The sequence below is a fragment of the Lycorma delicatula genome, chromosome 1, assembly GCF_047948215.1.
Source record: "Lycorma delicatula isolate Av1 chromosome 1, ASM4794821v1, whole genome shotgun sequence".
In the NCBI taxonomy this organism is placed as follows: domain Eukaryota; kingdom Metazoa; phylum Arthropoda; class Insecta; order Hemiptera; family Fulgoridae; genus Lycorma; species Lycorma delicatula.
In genome coordinates this window covers 323,162,272-323,188,904 of record NC_134455.1, presented here as the reverse complement: position 1 = coordinate 323,188,904, position 26,633 = coordinate 323,162,272, and the positions used below count along the sequence as shown (strand labels likewise).

At 30.1% G+C, this 26,633-nt stretch overlaps 1 protein-coding gene across 3 annotated transcripts in view; it reads right to left on the bottom strand.

The window, feature by feature from the left end:
- The window catches only part of SMC6 (Structural maintenance of chromosomes 6), a 138,251-nt gene that overhangs the window by 53,309 nt on the left and 58,309 nt on the right, over window positions 1-26,633 (bottom strand). For all 3 annotated transcript variants that reach the window (XM_075382018.1, XM_075382019.1, XM_075382020.1), the window contains exons 7-11: window positions 25,388-25,518; window positions 23,133-23,333; window positions 15,218-15,402; window positions 7,177-7,317; window positions 3,533-3,714 (exon numbers count right to left, since the gene is read on the bottom strand). In XM_075382018.1, the coding sequence (XP_075238133.1) occupies window positions 3,533-3,714; window positions 7,177-7,317; window positions 15,218-15,402; window positions 23,133-23,333; window positions 25,388-25,518 (840 nt within the window). The remainder of the gene's footprint in view (window positions 1-3,532; window positions 3,715-7,176; window positions 7,318-15,217; window positions 15,403-23,132; window positions 23,334-25,387; window positions 25,519-26,633) is intronic.

Genomic DNA, 26,633 nt, shown 5'->3' with positions numbered 1-26,633 from the left:
TATGAAAAGGCACCAGTCCTTAAGGTTTATGACCCCTTGTCCTAAGTGCAACATAAGCTCATCAATGTTTGTGCAATAAATCAAATTATTTTCATCAATACAGTACTGACATTGTTCTTTTTGCAGGCTTCAAAAATCAGAAATTTTTCTATTTTTTTTTAAGTAAATTCCAACCTTCCAGTCTTGATCCTAACAGTTCAACTTCATTTTTTGATAAATTTAAAATCCTAACCAAGTCATTTAATTCTCACCTTGTGATAATAACTGGAAAATAACTCAAAATCATTGTTTTCTTCTTCAGTACTGCCTGATTCTTCATTGCTGCTTTCGAAACAAACAGGTGGCTCAGGAACAGGAATAATTTTACTGTGAGGTACAGGACTGATTGCAGATTGCAATGAAGGATATGTTACAGTAGGTTTAGATTTTTTAGAAATTTCAGACACACTTGTTAAACAAAAGTAACAATCGGTTACATGATCCTTTGGCTCACGCCAAACCATAGGTTCACCAAATGGCAAAGCCTTCCGTGTACATTTCAGCCATCCTCTTAAACACACAGAACAATTACTGCATACTATATGAGAAGCCCACATCTTATCCTGATTACCAGTTTTACGATGAAAGTTCAAATGATATACTTCTTTAGATAAAGGTGTAATGGCTTTTCTATCTGATAACAAGTAACTTCTGATACTTTTCAAGTATCTGGTAACAAAAAATAAAAAAAAATTTTTAAATTTTTTCCAATAAAATCAGCTCCTGAAATCATTCCAGAAGTTTTCATTAAAATACAAACGAACAATTGGTATTCATATTGAGATGGTATTAAGATCAAATGTGACTTCAACCAAAATCTGGCTGACCTTTAGCAGAAATAGACAGGAATCATACATTATATGATTTTCATATCTCATATATATATATATATATGTTTAGGATCGGACTTTGTAACCCTTCTCCAAAATAACAACTTTAACAAAATTTGAACTGAGCCTCCATGAGGTGCGCCTGGATATATCCGGAACAAATAAGAGAAATTTTTACTGAGAATTGAATCTAAACAAACTTCACAGCTTCATTTATCATTAAATCACATCTACACTTAATATCTAGAATAACTCAGGACCTAGTCCCATCACAGATGACCCCTTGACAATCAATCATGAGAGGTCTTTTACAGGATATTCCCATCAGCTGAACCAAGCAACACCACAGTTCAAAGAAGGCAGAATTCTGATATGGTGGGCTGCCAATTAGAAGGTAACGTGCGATCGGAAGCATTGGAATGCCCCAACTTTACACACACAAACAAGAAAAATACAGAGTTCAAAGTCAAACCAAAGCAAACTACTTTCATTTTTATACACAATGTAAACTCACTCATGCAGAGTGGTAAACTAAAAATAATAACAGGCCTAATGGACCAACACATAATTCACATCATGGGTCTGCAGGAAATAAGAAACACTGACAAAGATGCTATGGAATCTCAAGAATATAGGCTCTACAGAGGTATATCTGGGAAGAGAGTGATGAAAAACGTTGCACTACTTGGAACAGGCTTTTTAGTCAGCCTCAAAATAATAAACTCCATACAAGAATTCAAGTCACAATCCCCAAAAATCTCAACACTCACCCTAAAAGCGACTAATAAAATCTACACTATTATAAGTGCCCATGCACCCATTAATAATAATAATAATAACTCTCCAAAAGACCATAAAGAAATAGAAAGGTTCTGGGATCTACTTGACCTGACTATAAATAATAATCTCAAAAAAAAAAAGTTAAACAATTAATCGGAGACTTCAATGCTCAACTAGGCAGAAAAAGAAGATACCGCAACATCACTGGAAAATGGCCCACCCAAAAGAAAACAAACAAAAATGAACAGACTCAATGATCTCTACAGAAACCACAACCTTATCTTGAAATCCACATATTTCAAGAGGAAACCTCAAAAACTGAAAACCTGGAAACACCCCAACTACATTATAGGAGAATGATAACTAGACCATGACTTCGTGGACAAACACCACCACAAGGAGATCTACAATGTAAAAGTCCTCGGAAGAGTAGACAAGCTCAGATTACTATATAATTAAAATTAAATTTACTTGCCAAAGAATGCAACAAATCCAGGCCCCTAAAACTAAAAGAAAAATGGACCCTACCCAATTAATCAAGAATGAAAATTACCAAAAAGGATAGAAAAAATAACAATCACTGATTAACTTGATCTAGTTAACAGCAATTAACAAATTGCAGAAGAATTAGCCTTAATAAAAACCTGTAAAAAACATCAATGGTGGAACAGCAAATATGATGAAACAGTGGTTATACATTAAGCATGGCTATTTCACCAATCCCAAAAATCAGAAACATCCTGCCAAAATCTAATAAAACAAAGAAAAGAAAGTCAACAAAATTCAATTAAAAAAGGACTTCATTACTAAATAGCATCAGGAAAAACGAGTACCTTCCAAAATACTGGGGCAGATTGTAGGTAATCAAATTCATTTTTGTTTACTACAGCCCCCTTCCAAAATATCTGGAATATGGTAACATAAAAACATGGAATTGTAAAATACAACTTAAATTATTTAATTTATATCTTATCATGCACTACTTCACAAAATATTCTTGAAATGAACAATACAGGAAAACTATTTTCTGTTAGTACAAGATTAGGATCTTATCTGTTATGTATCAAATTTATACACATTGTTCAAGTTTAGAAAATTGTCATGTACAATGTAATTTATTTATATATTCAATATAAAAGAACAAACATGTCTTGGGAAAACAAACATTTTCTTTATTTGCAGGCATTAAATTGAAATGCTGGACATTTATTATACAAAAAGAAAACAATAAAAAAGAATTTTTATGTATAGATTTTGTGGATATATTTCTAGATATAAAAATCCATGACAAGCCATACTAAAAAATATTCAAGAAGAATGGAAAAACTTTGTTTGATTTTGGAATCATCTCTTGTAAAGATGGTTCAAAAATTCTGTCACACTGTAAATTACTCTCATTAATGTTTAAACAAGCCAGATTTATGGTCACAAACTACCACTGAAAACAAAGATGACTAATTTTGTTTATAGTATCCATTTTATATCTTGCTAATTAATTAAACAATAGTATAATTAGTAAACATTAGTACAATTAAATATTTTTAGAAATACAGCTTCTTTTACATTTATATTTGTTTTTAATTTGCTCATTATTTTAGAATAGTTAAAATGACTATAAAATTAAAATAAGTGGAATAAGAGAATGAGTCCATGAAATTAAAATTGATATTGACAGTTAAGAAATGGTTAAGGCACTTCTTAATTCAGTGCTTGAACAATTCCTACTTATCTGCTCAAAAAATCATCTATGTAGCAAAAAACTGATAGAAATCAAATAAGTAAACATTTTTTTTTAAAAGGGTCCAGAGGACTCATTCCCTTTTTTCAAGCAGTGACTCAAATGAAAAAAAATTATTTTTACAAAAATTATAAATTACACTTACTTTATGAATGAACTTGCCAATAATAATGTCTGGTTTTCTACCTGACCGGACAGTATTATCAATAAAATCACTCAAAACTTTGTTATCCTCTACACAAGTAACACAGAACGAAAATAGTAAAGATTTAAGGATCGTTTCTACTGCAGGTACCCACTTTGAATCAAGTACTTTAATGTAAGACCCTGGAAACACAAGATTAACTTGTAATTTATGAATGTGACTATGGCAGAACTATATGTAAGTAAACTGAATAATAATCTGTGAAAAACACACTCTTATTGAAAGCAGCTAAAAATTTTATTAACTATATAATTCTACTGAAATATAACTTTTTTTCAAAGTTAAAGAAAATGTTTAAAAAATCTTTTCATACACAAAAAAAAAATTTTTAATGCCCAGTCCAAAGAAATACATGAAACTTGTTACACGTCATCAGTGCATTCTTAACTTGATGCATTGGTTGTTCTTTTCTAAATATATTCACACAAAATATGCTTTATAAAACCTACTTGGGTCTTGAGAGCTGTTAACTCTTTCAAATATAAACCCTTTATGATTAAAAGAAAATATTATAATTACCATGAATTATAGTAAACATTCTTATCTGGTATATATATATACAAAAAACTGCTGCAGTAAATGCAGTAACTTCAATGTTATTTTTCAATGATTCAATTTATAGCTAGCTGTTATTTTCACATATCATATACACATAGATTACACACACATGCTCAGTTATTTACACATGTCATAACTTGTAATTTCAGAAAAATGTCCTATAAATAAAAAAAATATAAAATAGATAGATTAAATTTTGAATTGCAATATCTCTCCTACTTATAATTAAAAACATTTAACAAAGGAAGATGCTGAAATCTGTCTTTCTTAATATATCAGCATAGTTTCGGCCTACATGATCAATCGGTTTAGAATTTACAATAAAAAATAAGTTATTTCTGTTCTTGAGACATTTAGTAAGATAGTTCAAAAACTGTCATCCTTAAAAAACAATGAAAACAATTTCAAAGATAATAAAGTGAACATGACACAGATTAAGAGTTAATTCCTCGAATGTGAGTACAGAACATTCAGAGTATTATATTGTCTAGAAAGAACTACTTGCATGCACTAATAATTTATTTCGGTCTTGCAAATAATGCAAAATATCTAATACCAGTTATATTAAACACACACACAATTACATCAGATATTTACTAATATTTTCTTATTAACAGCTTCATAGAAAGCCAATCAATGCAGCTGTTTCCATAGTTCAAAGAACTAGAACAAGAAAAGAAATTGTTTAAGAATAATTTTAAACTCGTTTAAAGCAATTACAATGCCATTAGATCAGATATGAGTATGTGGATAACAAACATTCAATCGAATGAAAATCTTAACGCACAGATTTTTAGCTGTATAAACTTTTCTCCTGGGCTAAAAGGTTTTTTGTTTTCCTATTCAGATAACATTATAATATTCACTCAGAGTATTCATTTTGTATAAAAAAAAAAAAAAAAAAAATAGTTTGTAGCACAAAAACAGGTGTCACCTCTGACACAGTGTATAAAATTTATACAAATTCAAACTTAGTGTCAACTTGAAGTTATTGTTGAGTATCAGTTATTGTGATTATGTTACGTCTTTAAATTTGCATCAATTATTAATTTGTACAAATTAACTTTAAGCCACAGAATGCATCATAAAAATCAATACTTTTTTTTTGGACATGTGTTAAATGATAAAAATGGCTGTTCTTTTAATAAAGCTATGTATAAAAAAAAACAAATTTTGTTGGATACATAGAACATGTTTTTATGGAACAGAATTTTGAAAAAATGTTTACTTTTATCAATCATATATTCTTCATTTTTAATACATCTTTAGAATTATAAGCATGAATAAATATGAAATCCATTAGTATCTTTAACAGAGATAATTCTCCAAAATTCAGCCAAAATATTAGTAATTACACAAATTATTATTACTATGTTATACAAATACAACATAACAGGTGGCCCATACGACACAGCAAAGTTTAGGATGGTAATAACTTTTTTGATTAATAATTTTTTCTTTTGTCTTAGAAGTAGTAGTAGTCTGAAAATTCATGAAAAAATGTTTTACTTTGAAAACAAACATTCAATAGTTAGAACACAGTGAGCATATTGTCAACATTTTAATGTTACGAGTTGCGTTCTCAAAATCAATGATTCATTGCTTAATGAATCATGATTATAAGATTATGTGCTTATTATATAATTCAGTTGCATTGGTCATTTCCAGCAACTGGGTTCAGTAACTAACCTTCCACATATAGGGAGATCATATTCAACTAGGATAAACGAATATAGAACATGTGAGAAAGTGTAGAAGAACCACCAGAGACATTACCTGGAGATGAGCTGCTCAACCTCACATCTCTTGTAGGTGGCTGCAGTTCATTTTAAATTATCCGTGATGGTTTAACTATGCCATCCAATTTCAAAAATTGGCAAGGGAAGAAAACCAGTATACTCACCATCTGATTATCTCTTATGAGGCTCATTTCCACCTCAACACAGTTTTGTAAAAGGGCAGAACTGTAGAATTTAGAACACAAAAACCCAATTAATAGTATTTTTTAACATTGCACAGCATTTTCGAACCACTCTTCAAAAATGAAAATGGTAATATTGTGATGGTCAATGGAGAACGATATTGAGGAATTCTTCAAACTTTCATATTACCTGAAGTGGTGAACAAACCTGGAATGTGGTTTCAGTAAGATAAACCAAACGAAAAATTTATGGAATGTTTTTGGTGAACGAATAATTTCCAGATCTGCAGTGGATTACCAGTCTCTAGATCTTACAGTCCCTGATTTCATGTTATCGGGATGAGGGTACCTAGAAGAATGGATGTTTATGAAGATAATTCACAACTACAGGAAAACATTCGTGCAAAAGGTTAGGGCCCTATAGCCACATAAATAACAGCTGTTATGGAATATAAAATAAAAAGAGTTCATCTATGCCAAGTCAAAAGTGCAAGACATTTAAAAAATGTAATTTTCCATTTATAATGTTAAAAATTTGTATGATATCTTCTTTATTATAATCATAAATAAATAAAAACATAATAGCAAAAAAAAAAAAAAATTACTGTTTCATCCCACAAAAAAAAACAATCTTGTACAACATTTTAAAACTCAGCATACAAATGTTTTATTAGAAATGTGAATTAAAAAATATTATTACAAAGGCAATTTTTAAAAACTGACCCTTTAAAATCTAAAACACAATTTGCTCCTAGACGAGGGCCTATTAACATAATACACAGTTTGAAATAAAGTAATATGAGAATCACAAAATTAGGAAAACAAAAAATAAGATATAAAATATCTAAAATTTGATATATTATTAGTTTAATTAAAGATAATCAAAATACTTATATTTAAACAAATTTATAGAAAAAATTACACGAACTATTTATTTTGATTAGTAAAACATTTTAGTAATATTTTCTTTAAAAAAATTTTCTAAAATACAAAAAGATTAATTCAACTTAGGAGACATTTTTCTTATGAATAAAATCAATTTCAGCAGAATAAAATAGAGCAACCAGAAGTTGTACATGTTGACAAAATTAATAAATATACTTACCAAGTGGACCTCGTGGTTTCTCTTTAAACATGCCTCTTTGATGAGCATTCTCAATTCTTTCTATTAATCCTGGCATCCAATGACCATACACACCAAAATGTTTACCTTCTCGTACTTGCCTTAGAGAATGTTCTGCCTCTTCTAGGAGAATAAACAACAGAAGCAAAAAAAATAATAATAAGTGTACTAATGTATTTACCTAAAAAAGAGACAAGTTTTTTGCTATGAGGTTCTAAAAAAATCTCATTCCTATCACAGCTTCTTTAAGCATAAATTAAAATTTCATTTAAAATTATAAATTTAAATTAAAATCAGCAGAGCCTTGCAAATTTGATAAAAATGAAAAAGTAAAACGTGTAAAATTAAGAGAATTCTAAGACTTGTTTAGATCTGAACACCAAAAAAGATTTTTGCTGGCCAAACTTCAGCCACCCAAGAACATTCAGATAATTAAGGAATTTCATATACCTGGGAACCTGTTAAAGACAAGTTAGGTGAATTTTGATCAGGCACAATCACCAGAAATGACTGCAAAAGTGCATGCAATCATTCATGAAGACAAAATTCACAATATCCATGAAGCCACAGGTTTTTCTTATAACTCATGTCAAATTATTGACATTGAAAAAACTGAACAAGCGAATCATCATAGATCTCTTGAATAATAACAATTTACTTCAATAAAAGGTTTGTGATAACCTAGATAATAACTGTGGATGAATCATAGATATAAGGTACACCTGGTAAAACAAAACAGTAATCCTCTTGGCAACAAATGTCCCCTTTCTGCAACTAAAAGCAGGTCACAAACTTGATAATTTCAAGTCAATGCTGATAATTTGTTTTTATAACAGACTTCAGCATAACAAATTTGTTTTATACTGTTCAAACCACCAACAGAAAGGTTTTTGCCAATTTCTCAGGCGACAAAGATTTTTGGGCACAACTGCCTAAACAATGATCAGGGGGGGCATGTGTGATGCAATGTGCTTTCAACTCTCTCACTTTAATGCAGTCTCTTGCAAACAACATAATCACTCTTCCCCAACCCAATCATAAAAAAAAAAACTTTAATTGAAAAAGCAATGTTCTAGCTACAATGAAAAAATTTAAGTAGAAACATACAAACTGAACACATTAGCATCATCCAACAACTACGGGTGTTACCATTACTAATTTTTCCAGTTGTTTAGAATCCAAAGGAATTTATTCAAAGATGACTGGAAAAGAAACATTTATGGTAAATGACTCCTGGTTTCGATTTTCAGTTTCCTCTTTTGGAAGTTTTAAAGCATAATACACACCAAATGATGTCTTCCACATATATGTATAAACGAATCTTTAATATTCATATATATGAATGTATACACCAACAATTTTATTATAATAAAATTCAAACATTAGCAAGGTATTTATAATAAAGAATGGTTAATGTGAATACATTTACATAGGTAAAACAAAGTCATTTAAAAACTTACAAAATATCTAATTTAACAAAGTAGCTTTGAAAAAACTATTTAATTCAGATACCATAAAATGTCTAGGAAAAATATATTAACATTTATGAAATAGTACTAGAGTGTTATTACATTAGGTTCCTTCACTGTTCATTTTTTGGGAAAAGTAAACACAATATTGTTCAATCAATTCAAAAAATTCAGATTTAATGCAATTTATTTGACAATCATCCTTAAAAGCAATTACATCTGAAAAAAGCTACATCTTTGCTTACAACTATGATCATTCTACAGAGCATGAAATTTTATACAAAAATCATGTGTTGATTATAATTTACAAAGCAATTGTTTAAAAATTAAATTATACAATTAGTATTCAGGCTGTCATTTTTTGAGTTATTGGTGTTCCTGTATGTTTTCAGTTAAATGTTAAAAAAAGAATAGTTCACGTTAGAATAGAAATAAAATTACATTTAGTGAATACATTAAAATAATGGTAAAAAAAAACTTTTTATGAACAGGAAGTGAGGACAAGATAAAAATATTTGATCAGACCAATAAAATTACATACAAGGTTTGCTCAAACAATATCTAAATATATATATATATATATATATATATATATATATATATATATATATATATATATATATATATGCTGGTAAAACTTGGTACAGCTTGTCCAAGCTGAATTGGCACCGATCTGATGAACAGCATAGCTGTACATATTGCTGCCTAACAAACACATGTTTATAATACTACTTGGTTAAAGACAGAATGTATATAGTATAACTGTTAATTCCAATCAATGAACAAATTCACGTCTTATATTTATTAGTTACTTATTTAATCCTGAGTTTATATATTATTAAATTAATAATTTCTTTATTAGATACTGAAATAGCTATGTTATGCAATATTATGCAGATTAATCAGCTGTTACTGATTAGTGTTTAGGCCTAAGTTATTTATTTATAGTTTAATAATTGTATAAAATATCCAGCCAAACATGCACACGACTGATGTCTACTGTTTATGCTACGCTCTTCACCCTTTGTTCTGGGAGTGTTAGCCTAGGTTATTAGTCATACGTAAGAAAAATTTCTTTATTCAGGTATGTGTAAATAATAACCAAATGATGTGTCATTCTAAACATTAAATCTCTACTTATACAAACCGTTCCTGATTCATTCAGAGACTAACTTGTTTTTGTAAATGATTCTAATTTATATTGTATTTGCAGCTAAAACTTGTTCCAATTAATTGTGTGTATCCAAAGAGTATAAGGTTATCGTTTGATTATAGCACTGAGTTCCAATTTTTGAAAAAGTCTTAAGTGAAATTTTAAAAGTAATTTATTCACATTAAATTACTAAATTTTTGCGCTATTCTTATGGTAGTGAATTAATTTTATTATTTTGCATATTATGTCTAATTTACATGGAAAAGGCATTCACTGCAAAAGGAAAGAAATTATACACAATGTTTTTAATAATATTTAGTATAAAAAGTGACCTCAAAAAGTTGTAGAACATGTTGCATCTGCTAAAGAAGTTTTAAAAAGAACAGTTTAATGAATTACTGCTGAAATAGCTTCGGGAAAAGATTCATTTCTCCTCACAAAGGAATCATGTTTGCACCCTACTCTTAAGGCCATTCATCATGCATATGAAAAATTTGGCAAACATCAAATCTGTAATTTGAAGCTGTGACTTTCATATAATTTTATCAAAGCTTGTTGTCAAATCCATTCTGAGATACTGTTCTAAAATTATTATTTACCTTTTAATGCTTTAATTTGAGTGGTGTTTTAAAAATGTTTTTTACATATTTTTTATTTCTACTTTTTAGTCTTGATAAGTTTATACTTTGCAGCTGCGCTAGCGCACAGGTTTGCGCATATTTAGCAAAAGACTGGATAGGTACAGTTTATGGCAGATGAGTGCAATCAAAACATAGGGCTAAACATTTAATTTCTAGATAACCAAGTTCTGGTTGATCAAAAATGTACCTGACGCATTAAACAGTTAGCACTTTACCTGCTGATACGTACTCCATTTGAATCGTGAAAATCAGACAGGTGGTTGCAGAGATATTACAGTGGTACTCCATCGCTCCCCTCCCCAATTTCTGAATGGAGCACTTGAAAATATTATCATCTGAGAGGTATCATTGGGAGTGGATGGGGTATCATCGAGCCCCCTCTATGATACCCCATCCAAAAAAACTTTTCAGAGCACTAAGACTGACTGATTGAGAATTGCAATTTTCATCCGAAAATTCAGATCTTGTTAAGAAGTACTAAATTTTCCCAAAACTTTGGTCACTACTGTACAGAATTTCTAGTAGCAACTCTATACCCTAATATATATCTCACTTAAAATTTCTTTCACTGAGAAAATATGCATGAAATGAGGATAAATAAGTTTAAGGGGCATTTGTTTCACTTAGCGACTTGATAATGTTGCTAAAATGTGTTATCAGGAGCAAACCTGTATGCAAAATTTCAGAGCGAATGGATAAGTGGAAGTGCTTCAAAATTTGACTGAAAGGTTCTGTACCATGAATCTTCCATACATAGTCCAAGAGCGAGCGAGTTAATATAAGAGTGGTAAAAATAAGTTATTATTAATCGGTTATGAATTTATTTATTTTTTAAAAACATTTATTTATTTTTTGTGAATTTTTTTTTGTCTTCAGTCATTTGACTGCTCTCCAAGATTCCCTATCTAGTGCTAGTCGTTTCATTTCGGTATACCACCTACATCCTATAGCCCTAACAATTTGTTTTACATATTCCAAACGTTGCCTGCCTACACAATTTTTTCCTTCTACCTATCCCTCCAATATTAAAGCGACTATTCCAGGATGCCTTAATATGTGGCTTATAAGTCTGTATCTTCTTTTAGCTAAATTTTTCCAAATGCTTCTTTCTTCATCTATTTGCCGCAATACCTCTTCATTTGTCACTTTATCCACCCATCTGATTTTTAACATTCTACATATTTGTTTACTGATTGGAATTAAGATTGGTATAAAAAATACTAAAAAGAAATATATATTTTAAATTAGTATAAAAAGATTAATTAAATTAAAAAATTACTATAAGATTAAAAAAATTTAAACTGTAAAATTTACTTTGTATACCATATGTATACCATTTTCCATGTGTAGCATATTATAGCCCTGCACTAGCTAGGCAACTGTTGCCTAGATCAGATCTGTGCCAATTCTGCTTGGACAAGCTATAATACCATATGCGTAGTAAAGCAAGCGCACAAATGTTTTTTGTAACATCACAGAATATATCAGTTGTTGTCTAGCAGCCAACGTGTGCATTACTCTATCAGGTGCTTGTGCACATTTATTGTGGATAATGATGGAAATATTGAAGACATTATTGCAACAAGTATTGTCAAAAGCTTGAAGATATGAAAAGCAAAACAACTTGAAAGATTAAGCAGGCTCAGGAATGAAACTATGGGGGTCACAAAAATTAAATAGTGGTATGACTTTTCAAAATGGTTGAACTTCAGTTAAGAGTGACCAGCATACCAACAGGCCTAAAACAGGTACTATACTAAGTACACAATGCATATTTGTCTGGAGGGACTTCTCGGTCATACAGTATAGTAATGTTACAATCACCATACTAATTCAATTTTCTTCTCTTTATGGATACATCACCATGCAACACAAACTACTAATAATAATAAAACACAAATTTTGTTACTTTTCTAAATATGTTTAGTAATTACTGTTTTATATTAAAATCATTAAATAAATAGTAAACTATAAAATAAAAGTAAATTATTAGTTTGGAAATTAAATTTAATTGATGTAAAATGATTTAATCTGTTTTTCTGCAAATTGATCTTACTTGTTGTGCCACATTAATACTGTAAGCTGATGAGTAATTTTTTAAAATTATTTTCTTTATATTTATAATATTAAAAATATTTTATTTATAAATAAATGACCGGGAAGTCACCGTACCCCCTAAAGTTTATAAAAACATGAGTAAGGATATGTGTTCAGAATGTGTAGTATTTTTGTTGGGGTAGGTTGACAACAGTGTTTACAGCTTCACACATTCTGGGTAAAAGGCAGTTGTGCTAAAATGGCTGACACAAGTAGTTAACAGCGTCGAAGAGTGGTTATTGACGACTGTATGGGTTCATGAACAACAAAAAACGAATCAAACAATGAAGTTATAATTACTGATATGTTTTGGTAATGCTTTAATAAGCTGTCACCATCACAAAAAGCAACAATGTTGGCTTAAGAAGAACATGCATTTGAATTAGGCAGTGTTAAAGATTTTATTTACTCACTTGATACATTATTAATTTTAATGTTCCAGTGGGTCTGTGTGTTTGCCCTGATGTTGTACACATAATTCTATACGTCGCCACATCCTCTGTGACATGCAACTAAGCATTTCTGGTACTATGTTACAGAAGGCATCCCTCACGGCGCCACACAATATATATATATGCATGTAAACACACATTCAAATTTTTTATTTACAATTTACTAAAAAATTTGTTTTTATTTACTGAAGAGCGATTACTAAAATTGTTTTAAAAACAATCTAATATTTAAGGGTAATGACAATATTCGGGATACCATAAATCTAATTATTAAATAATATATACAAAAGACAACAGTTATTAATATTGATAATTAATTTTCTTTTATATACTTTGTTTTGAAATAATAATTTTATTTATATTTTTATGATATAATGAACAATATAAAATAATGTAATATATGATATAAATAATCGTAATAATAAAAAAATAAGACATTACTTGTCAAGGTAAATATCAGTCCTGATTTCTACATTTAATTTTGGGACCTATATTTAATTTTGCTTGTATCTCTTACCTTGGGCCAATGGTTAAATCTCTGGCACAATAGTTGTTTTATGTAATCAATTTCTATTTTTAGTAAGGATTGGGAGCCTAGTTGCTGGCAATGAGCACACTCCCAGATAGAGGAAAGGCCATTAGTAAGATGACAGTAAATAAAAATTCTGAATAAGCAATCACAGAAAAGTAATGGACAATACCTGAGCAATGTAGTAATGTTTATGGCTGAAAAATGTAAAGCCAATAAGGCCACTATTACAAAAAGCAGGTATGGCTACCCATAAATAAACATGATGGATAATTTATAATATCCTTACCATGGACACTACAAGTCCATGGTAAGGATGTTTTTTTGTCTATCCTGTTTGCAGGACAGACAAAAAAATATTCAAAAATGGGGCAGCAGCCTTTTCAACAGTTGAATATGCTAATTGATTGCTGATAAAAACTGAACAACAAAATTCAAGCTTATCTATTTCAGCTACTGTGCAGCTGAAACCAATGTAAACAGATGTACAGGTTATAGAAAAAGTTGCAGATATTTAAAAAAATTATATTTCAGAAATTACTAGAGATAATCAAAAAAGTTTTTTTTAAACCTTAGAATGTTTTAATCTGAGCTCCGTTGGTCACTCTGCAAACATCCAGCCAATAATCAGCTTCTGTCCAGGTCCGCTGGATCAGGCATAATTGTGGTAATAGCAGCTGGGAACTGTTGTCTTAAATGTTATATATCCCTGATTTTTTCATTACAGACAATGTTTCTAATGCACCTCCACAGAAAATCATCCAGGGGTGTCAAATCTGGGCTTCTCAGAGGCCAAAGCAAAGGACCAGCCCTACCAATACAAGATTAGGGAATCTTTCATTGGGAGCGCGTTGAATGCCTAGGCTAAAGTGTGGGGACGCACCATCTTATTAAAACATTACAGCAACGTTACTTTCTTGTTCAATTTCATAATATTGTCCGAATTTGGTGGGAAAACGTGAGTTTACAATTATTTTGTCCACAGTTACACCAGTGGACCTGGGCAGAAGTCAATTATATCAGCTGGATGTTTACAGAGTAACCATTGGCGCTCATATTGAAACATTCTAAGATATACAAAAAAACTTTAGGAGTTGGTGAATGTTTTACAAAAATACTTGTCTGATTATCTCTAATATTTTCTGGAATACAATCTTTTTAAATTACTGCTACTTTTTTTGATGACCATGAATTTCTCAAGGAAAGATTTTTTCCCTATACCTTTTTTACATCAATAACATCAAGAGTCGTAGCATCTCAAGTAGGTCATGTAGGCCACAGATTCAAATTCCTGTCTGGCTCAGCATTTTTCATATGACACAAAATTTCTATTCTAAATCCCCACACATAAGTTTAGAGCTTCTAAGGTAAATTAACCAAAAAAAGATAAATAAAAAAATATATATATATATATAAATAAATTACCGAGGTACTGTAGAAAGATGAGTACGATTTTTTTATCAATGAATTTTAGGATAATAAACATAAAATCAAAAAATAGAAATACAGGAATAGGAGTAACAAAGAGATGATGAATAACATAGGAAGATCACATTAGCAACACAGCAAAAATATTTATTTAGTCAGAATAGATTTAATGCCAAAGCCTAGTGCAGTGTTACTTTTAACCATATCTACCAAACCTTATGACACACATCTTGTCATAGTAAATTTATACTTACCCACTTGGAGTGAATGTTTTCTCAATTCAACATTAACATTAGCCAATTGTTGTTCATATTCATCCAGTGTATCTTTTAACTGAGCATTATGAGTTTCAGAAGTTTTAATAATAGCTTCTGTTTCTTCAATTTTTCCTGTCAGTAAATCAATTTGTTGTTTGTGTTCTTGTACTTTAGAATTCAAACTGAAAAACAATAGAATCAGTTACCAGAATACTCAAATCAAAAATGAGAAATCCAAAATTAAAAGAATAAAAATCCTCACAAATAAATGCATTAATTAACAGAATTTTGATAAGCTATCAGCTAATAATACTCATGTTATTATGTAAGTGACATGAACCTCTTAAGACCTTCATATATAATCCTTTTCAATCATGTCAATAGATTAAAAATGAATGACATGATAGCAAACATCAGTTGTGATTAGCAAAGGGATATATCAAAGCAGTACAGATTATAGTAAACTTCAAGTTAAGAATTTCATAATAATAATAATAATTGAATACACAGGGAGTTCATGATATTATTAAAAATCTTCACACCGAAATCACATCCAAGAGTTAGCTCAAGAGAGCTTTATGTACCAAAATGAAAATTTTCTTTAACCACTGAACTAAGAATGTCAAAAGAAAGAATAAGAAAAATAAGATAAAATGTACATTTAAATCATGAATAAAAATAACTGCTAATTCATTCATTTTTATGTCACATATGTCAATGATGTTTATCATAGCCTGCTTTATAGAATTCAACTTCGAACGTTACGTAGGTATGAATTCTAACACATAGTTATGTCCGCCACCACCTAGTCGGCAGCAAATAGAAATGATTCAGATGGCGGAAGACTTCTGATTTTTTCACTATTGCATTCAACTGAGTTACACATGTAATTGAATGTCTTGGTTTAACATTGGTGTATTCATATATAATTTTTGTCATTAAACAGTTTTTTTTTATTTTTGTTAGTAAAATGGCAGGAAAAAATAAAATCAAAACATTAAATTTAGAAACAAGATTAAAAGCTATTGTGAATATCCTGGCTGTGGACTATCACAAAGAAAATTAGTGAAAAAATATGATTACAGTAAAATATAAATCCATAAAATTTAGAAAAAAGGAAAGCTTAAAAGAAAGGTAATTAAAAATGCTAACAAAAATACAGAAAAGGATACTTTTCAATCGTTCAAAGAAAAGAATGTATTAATTTTGGCTTGGTTTGAAGGTGTCCATGCATGAAATTACCTATCAACAGTAAACTTCTTCAAGAAAAAGCAACAAGTTATACACAACTTCTAATCAAGACATTTACTAGAAGCAGAGGGTGGTTGAAAATATTTTGCTGCTGAAAAAAATATTGTTTTAAAAAATTTGTACGTAAAAGTAAATCAGTCTGTGAAAACACAGCAGTAGAGTGGTTGCAACAGCTGCCATTGTTAATAAAAGACTACAATCCCAAGGACATTTACAACATTGATGAAACAGGACTTTTTTGTAGAGCTTTAGCAACCAAGTCATTGACATTCAAAGGTACATACTAATGCATACAGTACAAAAAAAAGTAAAACAAAGAATAACAGTGACGTGTGTCAATGCTGTAGGAGAAAAAGAAGCTCTATTAATAATAAACAATTCACTGCAACCAAGATATTTCAAAATTGTCAATATGTCCAAAGTGAAAGTAGAATGGTATGCAAATCAAAAAGCTTGGATGATGAGTTTGACTTTCACTGATTGGATTAGAAAATTCAATGAAAAATCTAGACAGAAAAGTGCTGCTAATTTTAAACTATGCCTCATGTCACCCAAAATTGTTATTGACGTTAACGTTTATTTTTCATTATTACCTGCTAATACTGCAAGAAAATCGCAACTATCAGATCTAAAAATACGAGGCTTGTTCAAAAAAATACCAAACTTTTTTAATTACGTGCCAGTGGAGATATTTAGTGATGTGCAGTTGGCAGCATTGTGTTCTGCATAACCTTCTGTAACATATTTTTACATTGTTGATATCTTGTTTAGTTTCTGTTACTGTTACTTAGTGTAGCATGTTTAAGTATTAGTAGTGATTTTTGTAATGTGCATTTTTCAAGAGCAACGATACAACGTAAAATTTTTTATTAAACTGGGAAAAACTTTCACAGAAACTTTTCAAGTTCTGAAACAAGCTTACGGAGATGATGCTTTGGGTCATATGCAATGCTGCAAATAGTTTTCACGATTTAAAAGTGGTCATCAGTGAATTGAAGATGACCCTTGATCAAGAAGGCCTTTAACTTCAACTGATAACACACACATTCAGAAAATCAACAATCAGATGCGTGCAAATCGCCGACTGACTGCCAGAGAACTTGCAGAAAGGATTAACATCTCGACTGGATTATGCCATGACATTTTCACTGAAAAATTGAACATGCATAAAATTGCAGCAAAGTTTGTTCCTCATTTGATAACTGAATAGCAGAAAGAAAATAGAGTGTACAATTGTCGGCAACTCCTTGAACATGTCGATAACAATGAAACTTTCATGCAAAGGATCGTAATGGAAGACTAAAGCTGGGTTTACGGCTACGACATTAAGACAAAAATTCAATCATCAAAAAATCGCTACTAACATTTAAACACATTGCACTCAAATAACAATAACATGAAAACTAGATGAGATATCAACAATCCAATAACATGTGGTTATAGAGGAGGTTATGTGGAACACAATACTGCCAACCGCAAGTCACTAAATATCTCTGTTGGCGTGTAATTAAAAATGTTCAGTCTTTTTTTGAGCAAACTTTATATTTAGTTGTTTAAACTTCATTATCCCCATTGAATAATGATTACTTCTGGAGCAATTCAAAATGTAGATGACTTGATTCAAAAAAACGTTTTTGTCAGGTACAGTGGAATATGTAAGTAAATGTGTCGATGAAAACATGGTAAAAAGTATTTTAAGAAAGGTGATACTGATTTTGGATTACCTGAGGAAGAAATTATAAATGAAGAAACTGAAAATAATTCAAACTGAAAATGAAGTCGTAGAACTAGGTCAGCAGATCGGCATTGACACTGATGATCACTTTAATAAAGACGAAGAGATTGAAAATGAAAATGATTGGAAGAAAAGGATATGATGCTACTACTTCTACTTCTAAAGATGTGTTAGAGATTACGATGGAAGATGAAGAAATCCCAGTTGCTTCATTAGATGATGCTTTAAAATTTGGTTTAATTTTTTTCAATATATTAAAACATATAGGTCGTAGTCTTGCTAATAATAAAATTGTAAACTTGCTTTATGAAGTTTAGATTGCATTAGAAAAGGAAGTGATTTAACAAAAAAATAAGTCAAGAAGGCAGACTTCACTGAACGAATACCTTAGTATTAAGCGTTTTTAGAGGTTAGTTAACAGAATTTGTGCTAAATATTGTATTTGGTATTTACAGTATTTTTCAATATGTACTTCATTTATTTAAAATACAAAATTAATTACCCCCTCATTTACAATATTTACTTTCATATTAACGTTTATTACAATATTACAAAATTTATTAATGTGTTCTGAGAACTTTTCATCTTTTTATTAATGGTTGTTTTCTTTTCCATTATTGTCATCGACCAAATTAGCCATGTTATAACTATGTTTCATAGTTTGACTAAATTTGCCCACTACTCAGGCAGAAATGTACATTATTGAAGAAGTTCTTGTTGAAGATTTTCTTTGTAGTGATGATAATGAAAGTATCACTACATCCTAATCCCGTAGGGGAAGACACCCGCCTAGTGATGTTCTGGTAGCCACACCACCACCCCTCCCTGTTCCTCTAGCCCTGATGGGCTTTAACAGGAGTCGTCTATCGCCCTCTGACTTTTTACAACTCATAGTAATAAGCCTGGCCTCATTGGGATGCCACCGATGCAAATGCCTGGGTAGACATTTACATCAGTGATTTATTAAATCACCTTTTGCCTTCGCTGTAGGCCTCATCCGGACATCTTGAATGTCCTACATTGTATCCCTCTGAACTAACTAACCGAGCTCGCGGAACCATGAACCCCGTGCCTAGTTCTACTTTATTGAGCCAATTTCAGTGAATGTCTTGAAATTTGAGGCAAATTAAACACAACATACCACCAAAAATGTTGCTCGCAACAATGAAATTTAGTCCTAGTTACCTTACTGAACTGCCCTTTGGTTCGTACTCCAGACTTAGGTTAAATTATGGACTCCGGTCTAAACAAGGGAGAGGCGGACAGACCTCCTACTTCCACTCAGCTCCATTGCAGAGTCCCGCGTGACATCCGCCTCTAGCATCACTACAAATAAAATATTTACCCTGGTGCTATGTTTTTCTTTATATTTTGACCCTTTTGCATACTGTAAATTATGTTAACACTTTTCAGCCTTAAAAATTATATTAAATAATTCACAAAATGGCATCATCACAGTACATTCAACATCAGCAAATATAACACTACCGCCCCTACCATGTGCTACCAACAATCAATTTCAATATTTAAATAAGGGAATACATTTACTGCATCTAAAATTAGAGAAGAGATTCATAACTCTACTTCTGAAGAAAAACTTACCAAAAGGAATAAAGCAGCATGGCTGAAATGTTAAAATAATTTTTAGAAAACAAAAATGTACAAAATAAAAAATCCTGGTGCAACAGCTTCCAAATCTTTAAAAGCCATGGGAAGATGTTGAATGTCGCTAAAAATGAATATTCCACATTTAATACACACTGATTTCTTTCTGGGAAATCCTGGCACAGTTAGTAATGAACAAAAAAAGATTCCACCAAGACATAAGAGAACCATACAAACTCAATACCATGGCTGCTGGAATCCAGCAATTAAGGAAGATTACTAGTAGTTTGTAAAAAATATTTGACGCCACATAAAAGGAAAAAATAATCTTGAAATCAAAATAAAAGATGAATGGATTGAAAGCAATCAAATTGTAACAAAATACAGTAAATAATGCAGTGGAACAAGGAAAGTTAAATATTTAGAATATATAGATGCAAGCTTAAATGGGAAGTCCGTATACAATATACTGTAAAAAATGTTAAATACTTACTATATATTTTTGCTGTTACAAAGCATTCTATAAGATATGGAATTATAGCTTGGGACGGAGCATATATCAATAAAACAGAAAACTTACAAAATATACAGAAAAGGATAATTAAAATAATTTTTTATAGAAATAAAAATGTATATAAAATTTACAAACAAGAAAATATTTCATCCGTAAAAAAATGTACTATTTTATCAATCTCAGTAACATGTATGAGAAATTAAAAGATGATTTTAGAAAATATCATAATAACAGATATAAAAATATAATATTACCTAAATGTAACAATGAGGTTGAGCAAAAGAATTCTGAATTTATTAGTACTAAAATTTATAACATGTTACCATAAAAATTAAAACACTTGAATATAAAAACAAAAATGAATAAGACTTGTTAATCAAATGGTTTAATATAGAAAAAACTAAATATGATGATGTAATACAGCAAAATCACAAAAATTATAAACAATGAAAACAATATTTTTTGTATAAAGTCTTAGATCAACTTATTTTCTTTTAGGCCTGCATACAAACCCCATTTCTTGGGTCTGAGGTAATCTGGCTGTTTATACTGATTTGTGTCTTTTTATATGATTTTTGTACATTTATGTCAAATATTATCATATTTAGGGTATGTTAATGTTACTTTTTTCTTTTTACATAAGCACGTGCTTATATAGTTGAATAAAATGTTACTTCATGACATAACATTAAGATTCTTAATAAAACAATTGTTCTGAACACTATTTTTGGCACGTTTTTATGATCTGAACAACATTACTTATAATAAAAGGTTTAACATATAATGTTATTTATTGCAATTATTTTTTTTTATTTTCCAGTGCAAAATCCACAAGGAAAATTAATTTCAATGATGACAATTTGTTAATTTATTTATAGACCAATGTAATTGACAAGAAACTTAAAACAACTGTACATATTATATTTTTTACACAATCATGTTGTTTTAATTAATATATAAAAACTACTTAAAATGTAAAGGAAAGAAAATTTCTTAGAAAGAAAATATTTTGAAAGAACTGAGAAAAACAAAATAAAAACACATGAAAAGTAGAGACCTGTATTAAAATGGAAGGTGTGACATATGACATGCGGCTATTAAAAACGAGATTAATGATGTAAAATATAATATTTTAAATTTATACATATTTAGTTATTATCCCTTTCAATGTACACCCCTCCTCTATCCCTGCAAATTTTCCATTGTTCGAAGCAGCACTGGAAGTTACTTCGGTGAGGTCTTTCATGACACATGCCGCTTTTTCTTTCACAGCTTCAATGGTCTACCCACCGGGTCGGTCGAGTGATGAACACGTCTTCCAAATCAGCTGATTTTGGAAGTCAAGAGTTCCAGCATTCAAGTCCTAGTAAAGACAGTTCCTTTTATACAGATTTGAATACTAGATCGTGGATACCGGTGTTCTTAGGTGGTTAGGTTTCAGTTAACCACACATCTCAGGAATGGTCGAACTGAAGCTGTAGAAGACTTCATTTACAAGTCTTGTAGAAGACGACTGCAATTACGCTCATACATATCACCCTCATTCATCCTCTTAAGTAATACCTGAATGGTAATTCCTGGAGGCTAAACAGGAAAAAGAAAGAAAGCTTCAGCGGTCTGATATCTTGTTCCTATTAATGCAGATTTGACCTTGGGGAACAGATAACTCACATGGTGCCAGGTCAAGCGAATAAGGCGGATGGTCTAACACTGGGATGTTATACTTGGCTAGAAACATCTTGACAGACTACAGTGTGAGCCAGTTCTGATGAAGAACCCATGACTTGTTCTTTCACAATTCAGGTCATTTTTTCTTATTTTTTTATGGAGTTGGGCAAGGACCTCATTAATGTTGATTAATAGTTCGACCTTCAGGAACCCACTGACTTCAGTGAATCCATTTTTGATGTGGAAGGCGAATCAGGCGAACATTATCTTCAACATCTTCTTGGCCATCTTGGAAACACTTAAACCGTGCACGTGAAACATTCATTGCCATATACTTTTTTTAATATAAGCTAAGTTTCAATAGCAGTTTTTCCAAGTTTCATATGAAATTTCACGATTCTTTGCTCTAATAAAACATTTTTTAGCAAAATAAAAAAACAGATGTTATCCAAATGAAGGCCATGGACAGACTAATATGTCTACAGAAACTGAGGTGGCAACAATTGAAAAGAGAAAGCTTCACATTACACAGCTGTCGTTCTTATGAATTTGGCACATGTGCAGTTCTTCTGTAGAAGCATTAGTCTCATTATTTAACAGCCACATCTTGTGTGTTGTAGTAGCCATTACATTATTAAACAGGCTATTGTAACAGCATGTAGGAATGCATATACTGTCACATATACTACAATTATGGCACTGATAGTGTTAGCCGATTCATATATTTAGTTAATTTTTTTTTTTAATTTTAATTTTATAATAAATGCAGATTTATGAGATTTCATAGCGTAAAATCTTATAAACCCTCAAATGGATATGGGTTATAAACCCTCAAATATTGTTTTAATAATACTTCAACAAAAAAAGAAAAGTAATATAAATCATTGGAATTTTAGCTGCCAAGTTGTTGACTTATTACTTTTTACTTTCTTATAAATATACGACATGAAAAGCATTACACAATTCCATGCCTATCCAATGATGGGATGCACATGGAATTGTATAACATATATATTATGATCAAAATCATTCCTAAAGTGTACAGAATCACTAATCTGTGACTGCATAATTTAAAAATAAATGCATTAACTAGGACTATCAAACTAATTTTTATTAAAGAAACAAAACAATAAAAATACCTCCTAATTTTTTCTATTTCTTTCTGGAGTGTAGCAATATTAGCATCTTCAGTAGTAATTTTACTTTTATAATATTCTACATCTTGTTTCTTTGATCTCAATTCTTCTTGTTGTTTAAGCATATTATCTGTAGCAGATTTTAACTGTATTTCAAGGGTTTCTATATCTCTCTGTAATTTTATTAAATCTTCCTCAAGCTTCCTATGAAAAGAAAGAGTAATATAATTAGTACTGATTACATATGGAATTTTATAGTATTTAATATCAGATAAATTTCATAACATTAAAACACATTATAGTTCTAAAGGCCTTGTTTATTGTACAGCATCTATAAACAAGTTTACCAGCAGGAGATGATTGAAAAGTAAGTTACTGTTATTTTAAGATAACCACAAGCACATTTTCCAGTAAGATGCACTTAGGAAAGAAATCTAGTGCCATTAAAGAACAGAAAAGAAGAAAAAGTTTTATGCATAAATGTATGCTGCAATCTGTAAAGGATTCCATGAAATATTTACAAATTTTCCATTCCGTACTTATCAACATTTGTACAAGTGGAATGTAATATTTGAAAATACTGGAGAGGTTAAGAAATGCTCAATGATCAGGTAAGCCTAGAACTAGTTGCGTTTTAGAAAACAAACAACTTATTGCAGAAACAGTAATAAAGAGCCCTCAATCAAATATAACCACAAAAATTTCTGCCAGTTTGAAAATAGCCAGAACAAAATTATGAAAGATTCTAAAGGAATTGGAATTTGACTGTTAATGGCCAAGATGCGCTTGATTTTGCCAGGAAATATGTGAGGAATTTATTCATGTTGTGTAACTTGCCTAACAGAGATGGGTTAACTAACGTTATGCAACTCCTCAGCTACTGAGGACTGTTCTTAGAAGGAAAATCAAATGTAACATTAAGCTTGTAAGTAACCAAGTAACAATCACATTATAAAACTGTATGACACAAGAGCCATGGTGATCATATCTCAACTCTCTTGTCAATTGTAATTAATTGACTATTGGTATTAATGACCAGTATTCAGAATTCATCTTACAAAATCCGTAAAAATCAATCCAAGCAAATGATAACTGACAAAAAATAAGCAAAAACATGGGGCTTCTTGTAGTTATTGTCCCCTATCCCTTAATAAATAGGTCAAATGTATATAAAGACGGTGACATACTAATGTAATGAAATCAACTAATTAGTACAAGAATGTGACTTGATCCAGATGTGACAAAAAAAGAAGAAAGGGTTTTTGCCCTCATGTAATTATGGTGTTTGATTAAGATTAAATACAAAATCATTAAGTATCTTAGCTATCCAAGGGGCATTAAATTGTGAAAACTTTACATATCCTTTGAGTTAAAAGTTAAAATAAAAAAAAAATTTTTTTACCTATTATTTGTAAAATAGGTTGTCTTTGAATGCTTAATTAAAAATATGTTGGAGAAATAGACTTAAATTATAAATTCACAAAAATTTTTTTTTTTTGAAAAAACAAAACTTATATTTAGACAAAATATAATGTTTTTTTTTTATATATGATTTGTCAGTACATGAAATCAACATAATCTAACTAAACATAACCAATGCGGCTCGCTAACCTCGTCTAATTAAAATTAAAAATAAAAATGATATACAATTAGTTGTATATAAAATTTTGACTGTGAAATTTACAATATCTTACAGTGTGGAATATTTTTCTTGTTTGCAAAAATTTCACTGATTTCTCAGAACTATTAACATCTCAAACAATTGAAGCAAAAGTCTACGGGAGCCACTCTATTCAGCAATACAACAACATATAAATCACAAGTATTGAGAAGAAAAAAATACCAACACCAACTCTTCACGGGTTATTTCAAGTTATTTTTTGGACTTAATTTATTGCTTCTTAAAAAGTAATAATTCATCTATAGAATAAAAAAATAAATTTAAAAAAAGTGGCTGTCGGATTCCAAAAAAAAAACCAACATTTGAATTACAGGACCCAAAAGTCCTACATACATATATTCGTGTACGTATATACTTATAAAATTTTACAACGATAAAATTGTGTTTTTTGTTTCACAGTTGAGCTCTGTATAACTATATGGTTGAGAAAGTAAAAAATTAAAGTCTGTGAAACCTGATTATTTCTAATACATGGTCTGTATTAAAAAATATATTTTAAAATTAAAATATTAATGTATCATTAAAGTCTTAACCACTGGGAAATGTGAGAAACTTTGAATTTATAAAATATACTTACTTTTTACTGATTAAGGTGTTTTCCTCTTTTTCAGCACTGTCATCCTGACCAGACATAAGTACTCTATTTTCTTCCACAGCTAATTCCAATTTCCTCAAATTTTTTTCTGAAATTGCTTCACAGTGTTTCAACTAAAATAATAAAAAATGCAAAAAAAAAAATATATATATATATATATAACTAAAGATTCTACTGATATTTTCATTAAGCAATTTCCTAATATTGTCACTACATAATATACACATTCCACCAGCAGCAATGTCTGTGGTTATAATTCATTAGTTCAGGAATTATTATCAATCTTATATCACTTACAACTGGATATTATGAGCCTTCTATTTCTTTAGCATTTTATACTGAATAGAAGAAAGACAAAATTAAAAAACATATTCTTGTAGAGTAATGTTAGGATAAGAGTTTAAATTTTAAATGGAATTTATTCATTTTTAGGAAAATTCAATTATTTATCTTTGGTGTATTTGATTTAATTATAGATCTCGCTTACTATCATTGCCTTTGGACAGAGTGGTGCTGGGTGCTTGGTTCTTAGCCATATATAAATGAAAAAAAAATGTATAAATACATTTAATATTCAATAAACAAGTTAACAGGAGTCAAACTGCTTGTAAAATACAAAATTGTTCATGCTGCTTGTTTATGTGAATAACAGCTTAAAAGTTATTTACTTGAAATTAAAATAATAATGGATGTAAGTTTCGTATAGTTATGTATATATTAACAGTGGATGGAGGACATTTATTATTATCAAAGATATTTGTTTGATTTTAAAGTAACTGATTTATGTCAACTGCTAGATGTCATAGATCAAAAAATCAAAACAAACTGCCTTGGTTTCTCTGATTTGGCATTGTTAGCAAATGACATCAACAAAGCAAAAACACAGATATTAGAACTTCAAAATATTGTAAATAAAACTGGCCTTAAAATATCACTCAAAAAGTCAGAAATTATGCCTCAAAAACTTACACAATTAAAAGAAGTAAATATAAATAATAATGAAGCAAAATAATACCCCAATTAAAATACCTCAAAGCAAAAATAACAAACAACCTAAATGAAAAACCTCAATCCAGCCAAACAAGAACAAACAACCAGTTAAAGCACAAAAATTAACCTAGTACACCTACCACAAAAAAGATCTATCCATAAATGCAAAAATAAGACACAACACAGTTATAGAATAGAAGCCACTTATGCAGCAGAAACGCTCTTCCACCTGACCAAA